The 14,545-nt window shown below is 45.5% G+C and overlaps 1 protein-coding gene across 8 annotated transcripts in view; it reads left to right on the top strand.

The window, feature by feature from the left end:
• LOC127326993 (piezo-type mechanosensitive ion channel homolog) overlaps positions 1-8,409 on the top strand; it is a 55,280-nt gene extending 46,871 nt beyond the window's left edge. For 7 of the 8 annotated variants that reach the window (XM_051353773.2, XM_071828219.1, XM_071828220.1 and 4 more), the window contains 4 exons: positions 5,672-6,187; positions 6,273-6,414; positions 6,589-6,733; positions 8,012-8,409. In XM_051353773.2, coding sequence (XP_051209733.1) covers positions 5,672-6,187; positions 6,273-6,414; positions 6,589-6,733; positions 8,012-8,147 — 939 coding nt within the window. In that variant the 3' untranslated portion in view covers positions 8,148-8,409. Of the gene's footprint in view, positions 1-5,671; positions 6,188-6,272; positions 6,415-6,588; positions 6,734-8,011 lie in introns of those variants that run through there. The other variant, XM_051353774.2, reaches the window with a different exon arrangement.
• Positions 8,410-14,545: the final 6,136 nt, after the last annotated feature.

Below are 14,545 nucleotides of genomic sequence, written 5' to 3'. Positions count from 1 at the left end.
CTCTTCATCTCACTCATATTTGGCTTGTGGCGCTCACTCTCCTTTAGGTGGATCACTCTCTCACCTTTCAAGTCATCATGATTCTTTTGTTGTTGTGCCCTCGCTAAAGCCTTCGCATTGTCCGCGATGATTTGGCTAGGAGTCATTAGGCGAAGCTCAAACTTCTTGTCTTTGACCTTGAAGGTGTAGACATTGGAGTGACCATTATGTGTAGCCTTCTTATCATATTGCCATGGCCGGCCAAGCAACATGTGGCAAACCGTCATAGGAACCACATCACACTCGATGGTGTCTTCATAAGGACCGATCTTGAAGTTGACGGTGACGGTGTGTTGGATCTTGACCTTGCCCTTGTCACTCAACCATTGGACATGGTATGGAGTTGGATGCTTGCGGAGCGTGAGGTTGAGCTTCATACTCTCCTTCACTTAAGGTCTCTATGTCACCATTCTCCAATGTGATCATAACCTTGGTATTCTTGCACTCAAAGGACTTGTGGCCTTGTGTTCCACACTTGAAGCATGTGACATTGGTAGGTCTCGTTGATGCTTTTGAAGAGGCGGTTCAAGGTGCCGGTTGCTTCATGCGACTTTGGATGGTCGGTTGCTTGGATGTCGTTGAGGAAGAGGTGGGTTTCACACTTGTTGTAGGAGTGCTTGTAGTGAGCTTGGAGGCGAAGTAGGACTTCGTCTTATTGTACTTGATGTCCTCATTCACTTGTCGCTCAGCCTTGGAAGCTTGGTGAACCAACTCAACAATGGTTGAATATTGTTGGAACTCGACAATCCTCTTGATTAGGTAGTTGAGGCCATTGAAGTATCGAGCAATTGTTTAGTTCTCGGACTCTTGGATGTTGGCTCGCATCATGGTCAACTCCATCTCTTATAGAATTCCTCAACGGTCTTGGTGCCTTGCTTCAATTTTTGTAGCTTGTTGAAGAGGTCGGTCATGTGGTGAGAAGGCACAAAGCGAGCATGCATCTCTTCCTTCATCTCTTCCCAAGTGTCAATGGGGGGCTCACCCTTTTCTTCTCTTAAGAGTGACCACTTGCTCCCACCAAGTGTTGGCATAATCTTCAAACTCATGTGATGCCATGGCCACCTTCGCACCGGAGTAGTTGTGGATGCGGAAGATCTTGTAAACCTTGAGCTTTGGCATCTTGAACTTGAGCTTGCCATACATGTTTTCTTCATCCTCCAAGTTCCGTCGGCGAGGTCGCATGCCTTCTTCTCTCGCCATTTGTTGTGGATGAGGAGGTCTTCCTCGGCCAACCGTATCATTGGGTTGGCGTTGCACTTGAACGCTTGCTTCACTTCGTGCGCGATGATGGTATTGGCGGCGATCTTGACGAGGTTGTGGAAGTTCTTAATGATGTCCATGATTACTTTCTTCATCTTGATCATGTTCGGAATTTCCTCTTCCATGATGGTTGTGCCGTGGGTGGTTTCGAAGATCACGTCTAGGTTGTTCTTGGTGACCTTAATCATGAGCATCAATATGTGGTTCGCGATGAGGCATCGGATCCATGTCGAGGATGATGTTGTCGTGGGGTTGGTCGTCACGCCCATGGTGGGCATGGCGATCATGTTGATGGTGGTCATGGAGTTGTGCTTTTTGTTGATGACACGCATGTGGTCGAACATGTCAATGAGGTTCTCCTCGCCTTGAGCTTGAGCGTGATGACTCGTGACGGTCATGGTAGTAGTAGTCTTGTGAAGAGCTTGATGATGAGGTAGATCGGTGTCAGTGGCGCTGACCCAAGTTGTTGATGGCGCGCTTGAGGCTATCCATGCGCCGCTCCATGTTCGCATTGTTGGCCGCCATTTGGCGATCCAAGTTGTCCGTGGCTTTGCGAAGGAGGGCCATGTCTTGGTTCACGACGACAAAGATTTTGTGCTACTTTTTCATATTGCTCATCGATGCGCGTCTCGAACAAGGCGAGTTGCTCCTTGAACTCTTGGTGTTTTGCCCATAGATTGTGTTGGGTAGCCAACCTCTCGTTGTCGTGGAGGACGTCATCCTTCCTTGCTTCTTCTCCGTTCCTAGGCATGTTGTCAAGACACGAGCTAGGTTGTGGATGTTAGTGGAAGAACACTACCTTGCAACCTTACCTTGGTATGATAGTATTGGGGCAACCAACCAAGGCAAAATTTGTAACCGGTTACACACGCAAAAGCTAGCAAACATAGTGGATAGGTAAGGGTGGTGAAAAGCCAAAAGACGAAATCCGAAGTCAAGTTTGTTGTTAAGAGTGGATGAAATCCAAAAATCAAATGTCAAAGTGATGATCACTATAAAAGATGTGGAACTCACACACGAGATGTGTGTGTGTGTGTGGGGGGGGGGGGGGTGGGTGGTTAGTGGGACCAAGGAATGAGCGGAATAAAAACAACAACCGGTGCTCGTTGTCACACTAACTCAAGGAGAGGCGATAGCTAGGTTATATAAGAGATGAAACACCAAGATTCGCCTGAGGTCTCTTCTCTATCTCTCTTGCTTTCTTAAAAGCTTTTCGAACTCTTTTGTGTTGGTGGCACTTGCACTTCCCCCTTTTATTTTTTTCACTAGCACTATGCTCTTCGCCTTTGCAATTGCTTTTCGCCCCGAGCTTTGCTTATAAGCTTTACTCAACACAATGCACACCCTCATGGTCAGGACCTCGTGCCATGTTTCGCAACACTCGATAAGCTTCGCTCGGTGGGATAGATCGCAAGAAGAAGAGGGGCTACAAGGTGGAATGCAAGTTATACCTAAGATGCGTAGGCGGCGATGAACACCAACTTGCGATGATGGCGGTGGAGTCAAATGTACGGTTGCAAGTCCGGGGTGCCGAGGTTGTCGTCGCTTTGCTTCGGAGCTGCGGGTTGGTATCACAAACAAGGCACTCAAACCGGGACAAACAAACACAAGTTAGAGAACAATGGGTTCAAAATAGCTTGGCGGTGGTTGCGGTGGTAGGCTGGAGGTGGTACCGGTGTGCTCGTGACAGGTAGTGGTGGTGGGGCAGCGGTGTTGTTGGCTGGCGGTGGGGGGAGCAGTGGTGGTGGGGCTGCGGTGGTGTTGGCCGGCGGTGGGGGGTAGCGGTGGGACTGGGGGAGGTGGCCGGTTGTGCCGGTGGTATATGGGTGGTGTTACCGGTGCGGGGGTGGTGGTGGTACCGGCCTAGCGTGGTGGTGGCATGCGGCTGCAGGAGGTAGCGGCAGAGGTGGTGCCGGCCTGGCGTGGCCGGTAGTACCGGTTGCGTCACGGCTGGTTCATCCCCACGTGGCCACGACTTGTTCTTGAGCTGTTCTTCACCAAACCAAAGGAAAATCGACCCAAATGATGGAAATGGAAGAAATTGGGGGCTAAAAAGTGGGGGAAATAGTAGATCAACACTAGGGACACGAAGTCAATGGACCAAAACCACTCAAAACTCAACAAAATCGCAGATCCATCAAAAGGCAAAATTAGGGCTATTTTTTGGGGATTTTTCGAAATTTTTCTAGAGATGAAATTGGGTCGTTGGGCGGTCAAATTCGTGGGAACCAAGAGCTGCTGATACCATATGATGTGACCTAGGGTCAAGGGGTTGGCCAAAACTCACAAAATTGACCCAAAGAGGAGGGGAAAGAGGAACACACAAAAAACACGACAAACTCGATGAACACGAAGAGCACAAACGCACACCAACCCGATACAAATCGATTGAACTCCCCTGGCTTGATTGACTACGCCGATAGAATCACCCGGAAGAGACCGCGAGGTAGAATTCCGGTTGAGAGATCGGTGATGGACATGAACACAGATGTGTGTGAGAGAGTGGGTTGCACCAGAATCTCACACACAAGTATCCAAATCTCAACAAGAGAGGCCTTGATTACATAGGAAAGATTATCCCAGAGGTTTTGAGCTAAGCTCTAAGGAACAATCCAAGTCTATGTCTAACCCTAGCAAATGGGGATACATGAGGATCAACGGTCCAGATCTGCGCTCAAAATACACTGAGCGGTAGTCTCGGCGGTAGTATCGGTGAGAGTACCGGAGAAATAGGCATTCGGGTGAGAAACCTACTATAAGCGCGGCGCGCGAGCGGTACCTGGGCCGGTACCAAGGGCGGTGGTACCGGCTAGCACCCGGCGGTAGTACTTGCCCTTGATGGCCGGTAGTACCGGTCCTGGCTCGGTCCCGGGAGGTGACGTGGCGGCCTGGTCATGGCTGTCCTCTGGCCGGTGGTACCGCCCCTCCCTCGGCCGGTAGCGCTTGGCCTGCTACCGGCCACCTTCCCTTCTTCTCTTCTCTTCCCTTCTTCTCTTCTATTCCCTTCTTCTTCCTTGCACAATGGGGGTTCATCCTCTATGGCCCCTTGTCGAAATTTGTACCTAATGACACACAGAACATCGGCATGAGGTAGCATTCCATCCGAGGTTGTGTCGAGGTCGAGTGTAGAGAGGATTGAATTCACCTTGTCATGTATAGCTCTCACTCGGGCTCGAGTCATCGGTCCACTTGACTTGGGGGACTACTTGGCCTTGGTGTAGTCGTCCTTGGTCATGTACTCATATTTATTTTCCCATAGCTAGTATTGTGTCATGTAGCATGTGGGCTTTATTTCATGGTCTAAGATATAAGTCATTTAGTTAGAGATACTCCCTCCTGCCCAACACTGGTTGCATATAAAGTTTGGTCAAAGTCAAACTTTGTAAAATTTGACCATGTATATTAATTAAAATATAAACATATCCAACGAAAAATTAATATTTTACAAGTGTCATGAAATATATTTTCATATTATATGCATTTGGTATAGTAGATCTTATTATCATCTATATTTTGGTCAAAGTTTGCAAAGTTTGACTTGAACGCAAAATTATGCGCAACATAATATGGGCAGGAGGGAGTAAGTGGCGTGGGTGAGTGAATATCATAAAACTACCACATGCTCAAATTTACGAAATGATACCACTTTACGTTTTGGGAACCGAAATCTACCACTAGTGCATGAATTTTGCAATTCAGGCAAATGGTTGATTGAATTGACAGCGAAACTGACAGCAGGCCCCATTTGTTAGCGCTGGGCAGGTAGACCATGTGCAATTTGCTGAGGTAGACTGGGTCCAATCAGCCCAAGTAAAAATAATAATATCTAAAAAATAAAAATAGAAGGAAGTCGTCTCCTTCCTCCGACCTGGCCGTGAGAGGACCTGCTGCCCCCACCGCCGGCGTGTGACTACCGGCGCAGCCTCAGCCCCTTCCTCCTCCGCCGAGGCAGGGCGCTGCCGCCCTCCTACCCCCTTCTTTTTGTTCGCATTTAGGCCTTATTGACCCATATGTGAGGGGGTTTGGAAGTATATGTGGATTGCCCAACCTTCTCCATCAGTTCGGAATTTTGGTTTTACGGGTTGGTGCATGAAACTTAGTACTATGAACTAAGGTTCAGAACAGTTTTCCCATATGTAAATGTAAATTTAAATGACTTATATCTGATGCTGCATACTGAGAATCTGATATACACGCATTGTACGATCGTGGATATGTTGATCATGCTTTCTGTTATTGATGCCCTCCTCTCCTTTGTGGAAATGGTTGAAATTAGCCTCAGTCAATTAAATATTTATTCATGTATCTGCACCAACTCTTATAAGCTCGTGGGTGGTCTAAAGCCGATTCTGTGCATAAATTTATATTTCAGATTTACAGCAGTGGTAATCCCACAAATATTGCCAATCCCATCATTGATGTAAGTGTTAAGATTGACATAAAGGCTCTTGGTGGAAGGTTAACCTTTTTTCAAACAACTGCTTGTGAAAAGATACCTTGGAAGTATTTGAAGGCCTATAATGATGTTGATCCTCTAGATTATTTAGGGGCATACAATATTGATGACATTCAGCTAATCTGTTGCCAACCTGATGCATCTACAATGTGGTTGGTACCTCCTCCAGTTCAAAGCAGATTTGTTCAATCCCTTGAGGAGACAGAAATCTATTTTGGAAAAATGGAACTTATTTTAAATTGGGATTTTCTCAGAGCTAGACCGAAAGGGAAGGAGTTGGTGAAATATGAATCACCTGTCGAGCAGTGCCCAGGTGTAGATGATGTTAAACAAGTGCTCAATGGATCTGTGCACAGCTTCAGGATAACTGATGCTTACCCTAGGTATTTTCGGGTTACAGGATCAGGCGAAGTGCGGCGACTAGAGTCATCGGTATGCAATATTTCTGTAGCCTTTTTGTTTTCTTGTTACCATTCCTGAATGGAAGCAAAATAATTTTATCTGTTCATAAGTGCAGATAGATTCAGTAAGTGGTGAACTGCTCTTAAATAATGGCACTTATCCTTGGTGGTCATTCTACAATACAAACCCATCAGATTTGGCTGGTTGTCAAGGGCAGAATGGTCCTATGGCAATTGTCGTGTCTGAGGAGACACCTCGTATGTATCTATCATGTTTCTCAAATTACTTATTTGCTCTTGCTGCATTTGTTCACTCCCAAGCATGAGTGTTTGTGAATATATTTATAAGTTTACAGTTGTATTAGTAAAAGTAAAGTTGATTTAGCTGTCATTGGTTTGCTGCTAACAGTTATGTGTACTTTTACTGCTCAGAGGGCATTATTGGTGAAACACTCAGCAAATTCAGCATATGGAGTTTGTACATTACTTTTGTGTTAGCTGTTGCAAGATTTATTAGACTGCAATGCTCAGACTTGAGAATGAGGATACCTTATGAGAATCTCCCATCTTGCGACAGGTATGATAGTTATGTTATGTGAAATTTCTCATTTTTGTGTGTTTTCCTAACCAACCATAGAAAGAGATTGATAGTTGCACCAACTAATATGAATATTCGGTCGGTATTTGCACATTGTTGATGTGGCATACTGATTCTTCAACATTTCAAAATCATAGCAGAAATAGTTTATTTCTTATGGACAGAAACTTGTGCCTAATCGATTGGTATGTTTTACATTCTTACAGGAAAAGCTTATAAATTCTGTACATTATAATTGTTGTGAAATATTGGGGTGGTTATGGGCGATAAGCCAACTTAAAAGTCTGAAAAATAATACAAACAAGGTTATCAATAGCTTTTCTAGGGAACATTGTAAGAAGTTTCAAGCTCATTGTTGGAAGTAATTAGCAAGAGAAGTTAGGAGAGACAAGTACTTGCATTAAGTGGAAAGTTTGTTATTATTAGGATAAATTGTGCAATTGATAAATGAGTCATTAGAAGTGGGCTTAACCTTGTGCACAGCCCTTGGATGAGAAATATGAAAATAAAATAAATGATTTCGTATAGTTGAGGCTAGAAGTTCCCACCTAACAATACTTTTTTATGTTATTATATAGATATAGATCAGTCATATCTATTTTCTTCGTCATCCTAGCACCAGATATGTGCTGAAATTAAAATGGAGAAATTATTGTGATAGATTAGTTTTGTAATTACCCTGCAGTATTTTTTTTTTGAGAACCCGCAGGAGATCTGCGCGTCATTTCTTTAAGATTAAGAGGAAAACGATTACAACCGAACCATGGGCTCAAAACATCCACCCTGCAGTATTTTTAAAATTCCACAAGGAAAAACGATCACCATAGTTGGATTTTCTACCATGGTATAGTAGCAATTTCCAGCAAATCTCCTACTTAAGGTAGCAGCCACATCCTTTCCCTAGCATATGTCCAGGAAGCCATTGAAGAGACTGTAATTTGTTTCACACGAGTCTGACTCCTGTTAGTTGATCAAGGAAGGATATTGATTTGGTTAACCCTGTTAATCAATCTTACATCGCCAAATTTCATTTTGCCTGTAGCTTTTGGTTGTATGTTGTTTGTTCCCTTCACTTTAATCTGATAAGACTATTGGGCTGTAACTATTTTTTTTGTTATTAATATTAGGAATTAGTATTGGTTTGAATTTAAGAGGGTCGCCAAGAAAATCCTGATGCAATGCACATCTCATACCTCAAGGCAATTTTGTTTGGATAGCTAGAACTGTAATTTTTTACTGAAAGATGGTCTTTCATAGGTTGCTTGATATCTGTGAAGGCATTTATGCAGCACGGGCAGAAGGTGAGCTACAAGTGGAAGAAGTTTTATACTGGACATTGGTAAATGTTTACAGGTCCCCACACATGCTGCTTGAGTACACCAAGCCGGACTAGGACGTTCAGTTCTGCAAGAAGAGCAATTCTGCAACTTCTAATCCAAGTATTTTACCAGGAGACTGACTTGATAGGTCTTTAATTGATTCAAGATGAGCCAGCCTACTGGAGGCTATTTTTTAGCCTTTAGGTTTACGTAGAACAAGACCATGTAAATATGCCTCGTAGTTCCGTCGTAGTTGTTCCGGCTTAATTTATATTTTATGATAGCTTAATTTATATTTTATGATAGCTGTTAAATTATTAGGAAATTTTTGAACAAGTTTCTATACTTAATAATAAAGAAGCTAAAGTTTCTGTCAAAAAAAAAAAAAATCGTCAACAACATTTTTTAGACCGTTGTTCCGTTCCGCGCCGACTGTTCTTCGTCAAGGCCCCCGGACGTGTATCAATCAATGGGCAGCCAAATCCATTGGTAACAAAAATCAGCGAAGGCCCCTGGACGTGCATCAATTAATGGGCAGCCAAATCCGTTGGTAACAAAAATCAGCGAAGCACTTGCAGTCAACCGATTTGAATCAGGCTCATCAATAGTATAACATCGTTTACAATAAATACCGCCGGTTTATATACGTTCTAATTGGCATGAAATTTCAGCGAGGTTAATCAACGAGAAGAGCGGGAGCTCGGCCAATTGATTGGTGATGAAAGAGGGGAGCCCGGCCACGAGCTGGCAGCGGGTCGACAACGGTGCTGGCTGCCGAAAAGAGCGGGCGAGAGAGACAGGTTGACCGGCCGTCTGGGTGGCTGCCGAGGCGAGAGCAGAGATAAGCGGCCGTCGGAGCTGCTCAGAGATGATGATATAGTCCCATCTAAGGACGACACTACATCAAAATCAAGTAGTCCCCTAAGTGGACCGATGACACAAGCTCAGTAAGGTGAACTCTCTCCTCTCTACCCTCAATCTCAACACACACTTGAAGGACATACTACTTCACAGCGGTGAACCTACATGGTATAGTCGCAGATCAGAAACAAAGCGACAACTACAAAAGAAAAAAAGAAAAAACATAGGGACAAGTTGATCTACTTGACCTCCGCCCTGGCAGTTAGTGGATGCAACAGGCTTCGGGCTCAAGAAGGCGAGGATTTTCTTCGAGTGGGGCTTGGCAGCCTTCACCAAAGTTTTCCACTTTTCCTTGGTCATCCCTTTGGGGTTACCAGCCTTCGCCCAGTCGACGTCCTGCTGGCTGTCGGCCACCAAGGCGATGGTTCCCTCGACTCCAACCTTCAAATTGTCCTGCCGATAGATCAGGGCAGGGTCCTCTTTATCCAAGAAGCGCTGAACAAGCTCAGAAAAAATCTCTGGATGAGTTTCCTTATGGAAGAAGTGGGGAACAAAGTACGGGTCCATCAACATTCAGAGAGACAAAATCAAGATACACACGAAGATGCAGGTGCAGGAAAAAGCTTACTAATGAATCTCCGATTTTGGGTGTCAAACCGATCTACTATGGTGTTCTCACGCTCGATTTGCTGAGAAATCTTGTCGCTCAAAGTATTCTCAGCTTTTTGGAGCCTCTGGCGGAGATCTCCAACATCAGTAGCATCATTTTCAGCTTTCTCGCGAGCCTTCTCGCTTCGCTCCAGCTTAGCTGTAAGTGCATCAGCGCGTTCTTCGGCTTGTCAGAGAGCCTATGAAAAGAAAGTCAAAGGGCGAAGACCCAATATCAGAAAACAAAAACATGTGTTAGGCGAGAAAAGTGAGTCACTAAAAACAAGGCGGGTATTACCTCTCAAATCGTCGGCTTTGTCACGGAACCCAATAAATTGGGTTCCAAGGTTGATGAGATGCTTCATCAGAGACTGTAAAGAGAGAACATTAGGAAGCAAGTTCGGAAGAGGCAAAACTCGTCAAACGATCAAAGACATCGGCGGCAAGAGAAAAACAGATGAGTAATACAAAACAACGAATCTAAGAAAAACGAAGACTTACATCATCCAAAGAAGGAGTTGAGGAACTCGCCGCAACAATCTCATGACTATCGCCAGCCCCAATCCTTGCTTTGTTCGACGAGGTGGCTCGGGGGCTGGCCATAGGAGTCAATGTCTCCACATTCTGTTGAGGGGGAGGCGAAGATTCCGGAGCAGAACAGTGTTCTTCAGAAAGAACCATGGTTTTGGATGTGCTCGTCGGAGCCGTACCATGAACCGCGGGTTCTTCCTTTTCTTCCTCTTCGGAGCTGTCAATATAGAAAAATGAGCATCCCGAAGAAAAAAGGAGCTAGACAAAAACATAAAAATAAAGTGACTCACGAGCTAACAGCGCCAGCATCATCGTAGGGGTCGAAGGCACCCCCCTCTTCAGGCGAAGACTCTTCGGCAGCCGATTCAGTAGGCTCGGAAGTACCGGAATCTTCGACATCATTTCTCTTCCTCTTGCGCCCAGGAGAAACGGCGAGAGGAGAAGAGATGGAGCGGCCAGAGTAAGAACGTTCTGACTCAACCTCTTTTTCGGAGGACACCGCGGATTGTTGAGATCCCGCGACTTCACTCTCAGGATGAAAGGTCTCTTGCGAGTCGTCAGTGACAACAACTCGCTCATCTACCTCTCCACCTTCAGGCAAGGGGGAGAGAAGATAGAATTTGGTGGCCCTGTACAATGCAACATCAAGACCAAGGTGAATACACAAGGAAAAATAAGGTAGCAGTCGAAAAATCGCAGAACAACTCGAAGGAAGGGTACTTACTTCGAGAAGAGCATGGCTACCAATGTATGGCTCCACGCGGCAAGAGGACAGAACCTCGTGTTTCTTGCTCAAGGAGGAAAAACGTCGGATGAGCCTCTCCAAGTCTTTCACAGAGAGATCCTTGGACAAGCGATCAACATCTTTCTCGCCAGAGTACACCCAAAGGGGGTTTTTGCGAGCCTGCAGTGGATGCACCCCTATCCTAAGGAAGTAAGCAGTTATCTGAACACACAAGAGTTCCTCTCCGTTGGTGTTCTAGAGCTGATGGATGCGCTTCATCAGGGCTTCAATAGCCATCTTTTCTTCGGCGGTGGCCTCTGCGTCCCAAGATCGGCGCCTGAGAATTTCTTCGGAAGCTTCAAATTGAGTGATGCCATACTCCTGGGAGTTGTCGTACTCATCCTGGATGTACAAACATCTTTTGCGCCACCCTTGGACGGAGTAGCGGAACTTGACGTCAGAATAGTCAACGTCGGGTCGGGCGCAAGTGCAAACATCGCCCACATTGTAGACAGCTTTTCGGGATTTGTTGCGCCGGAGGTAGAAAATCCGCTTCCATAGGCCCCAATGAGGATGCGTGCCGAGGAAGCACTCGCACAAAGTAATAAAAATAGAGATGTGGAGGATGGAGTTCGGGGTCAGCTGGTGTAGCTAGATCTCGTAGACAAAGAGAAGACCACAAAGGAATTCGAGGATAGGGGTGGAGAGGCCGTGAATGATGTGGTTAATGAATGTTACCCGATATATGATTCGAGGACGCGGGAAGCTCTCGTTGCCAGTGAAGATCAACGAAACTTGCTTCTTCAGCAGGCCAAGTTTCTTGAGCATCCTGTGATACTGGTTGGAGATCTTGGATCGCTCCCATCCAGAGAGCTCAGCTTTCTCCATCGGAGCGTTGGTGCCCGGAGCTATGTGCTTCGTCAGCTTCGTGCGTGGCGACATGAGGGAGCTCTTTGGTGGAGCAGCGGGGTGAAAGAGAGCTAGGGCTTGAGGAGCTTAGAGGAATGGCAATGGCGGAAGCAGAGAGAGGAAGAAGATGTGCGGCGCGGCGAAGGGGAAAAAAGGTAGAAGATGTGGTGACTTTATAGGGAGGAGTTGATCCTTCGCGCCGTTGGCTAAAAAGGAGATGCATTTTTAGCTATACGCGTGTCCACAAGGGTAGAACCGTCTTTTTAGCTTGAAGTTACATGACATAAGTTACTGCGCGCGTGCCGGAAAATTACGGAGGACATGTGTCCCCCACTTGCGCAACGTATCGATGGTGCAGAATTTCGGGTCCACGTCTCAGTGAAGTGACAGGAGCCGTGGTTTCCCAAGGAGGCAATCGTGTCTATCGTCAGCACTGATGTCATTCCAAAGAAAACTTCGAGCGCTTCTATCAAATATGGCGACAGGAAAACCTCGAGTGTTCCGACAGAGAAACTTCGGGAGTCTATGATCAAATACAATAATTTTCTCATATGCTCGGGAGCTACTCTTATCAGAAGTATTGTTCATACTTCTGATAAGAGGACAAGGTCACAAAGAAAAATATAGAGTTGGTGAAAAATAGCAAAGGCTGAGCCTACAACCAAGTGCAAACATTTGGCTGTAGCCTCGGGGCTACTCCCATCGGGAGCGCTGGTCGCACACCCGAGAAAATGAAAAATAAAGGGAGCAACAAGCGAAAAAAAGAAGAGAGGAGAAGAAAGGAAGGCTAACAAAATAGCGACAAGACAATAGAAGTTGAGCCTACAACCAAGTACAAGCACTTGGCTGTAGCCTCGGGGGCTGATGACCCACAATAGGGGATCGCAACAGTCTTCGGGGGAAGTAAAACCCAAATTTGTTGATTCGACACAAGGGGAGCCAAAGAATACTTATAAGTCTTGACAGCGGAGTTGTCAATTCAGCTGCACCTGGAAAAGCACTAGCAATAGGGTGATGTGAAAGCAATGGTAATATGATGCGGCGCCAGAAAATAGTTGGTACTACTTTGATGGCGTGTTGACAGGGAAATGTGATGCGGCAGTAATATGAGAGCAATAGTAACACAACAGTAGCAGTAACACAGAGGCGATGGCACTGGAAAATATCCTAGCGCGTAGTTGATTGAAAAGCAATGATGATGAAATAAAGGACGGGGCTTCCTGGCGATCTACACTAGTGGTAACTCTCCAGATAACAAGTGTTGGGTGAACAAATTATAGCTGGGTAATTGACAGAATTGAATTTAGCATTAAGAAAAAATATCCAGTCTATTAATATCGTAGGCATGTTTTCCATATATAGTCATACGTGCTCGCAATGAGAAACTTGCATAACATCTATTGTCCTACCAGCCCGTTTGCGGCGGGGCCTCAAGGGAAACTACTGGTAATTAAGGTACTACTTTTAATAGAGCACCGAAGCAAAGCATTAACACTTGGTGAAACATGTGATCCTCATATCAAAGCCATCCCCTCCGGTTATCCCAATTTGAGATCACTTTGGGGCCTCCGGTTTCGGACAAAGACATGTGCATACAATTTGTAGATACAATCTAAGCAACAATTATAGAGCCAAGATCAAAGATCATGCCACTCGTGCACTAGTGACAAGCATTAAACATAACAATATTGCAGCAGCAAATACTTCACAAACTTATAAGATATACTGAACATAATGATCAATCCATCGAATCCCAACAAACACAACACCGATTACATCATATGGATCTCAATCATGTAAGGCAGCTCATGAGATAATTGTATTGAAGCACATGGGAGAGAGTACCATCTAGCTACAGCCAAGAACCCATAGTCCCTGCGGGAACTACTCACAAACCTTCATGGAGTCGAAGTGGAGGTGGTGGAGTCGATGGCGATGGCTCCGAGGGCACTTCCCCGTCCCGGCAGGGTGCCGGAACAAAGACTTCTGTCCCCCGAAACTTGGTTTCGGCTATGACGGCGGCTACAGAACTTCTCGTGGACGGAGGGTGATTCATAGCGAAATTTTTAGGTCATAAGGGTCTTATAGGCGAAGAGGCGATGCCAGGGGGCGCACAAGGCCACCATACCACCCCAAGGCGCGGGCCAGGGCTAGCCGCGCCTGGGCCTGGTATGGGCAGCCTGTAGCCCCCCTCAGTCTCTCCTTCTGGCTCCCGGGGTCTTCTGGTATATTAGGACAAGCATGGAGCATCAAAAATTATAGATACGTTTGCAACGTATCAACATCCCCAAGCTTAACTCCTGCTCGTCCTCGAGTAGGTAAGTGATAACAAACAAATAATTTTTGAAGTGACATGCAACTTCAAAGTTCAAAGGATGACTAGATTCAAATAATTTGAGGACAAGTAATAACAGATTCATGATTCAATCAATAATAATTTTAGGACCATGCACATAAAACTAAGAATGACAACTCTCCTCTCTTAATGGTGCATGAACTTAGAAGATGAAGACTCAACATAAAAGTAAAAGAAAGGCCCTTCGCAGAGGGAAGCAGGGATTACTCATGTGCTAGAGCTTTTTATTTTAAAACATGGAAACAATTGTGTCAACGGTAGTAATAATTCATATGGGTTATGTATAAAACTTCCTATAAGTTGCAAGCCTCATGCATCGAATACTAATAGTGCCCGCACCTTGTCCTAATTAGCTCGGATTTCCATGGATTACCATCGCATTACATATGTTTCAACCAAGTGTCACAAAGGGGTACCTCTATGCCACCGGTGCAAAGGTCCAA

The sequence above is a fragment of the Lolium perenne genome, chromosome 3 (genome assembly GCF_019359855.2).
Source record: "Lolium perenne isolate Kyuss_39 chromosome 3, Kyuss_2.0, whole genome shotgun sequence".
NCBI lineage: Eukaryota > Viridiplantae > Streptophyta > Magnoliopsida > Poales > Poaceae > Lolium > Lolium perenne.
Note: the sequence above shows the minus strand (reverse complement) of the source record. Positions and strands in the feature narration are given on the sequence as shown.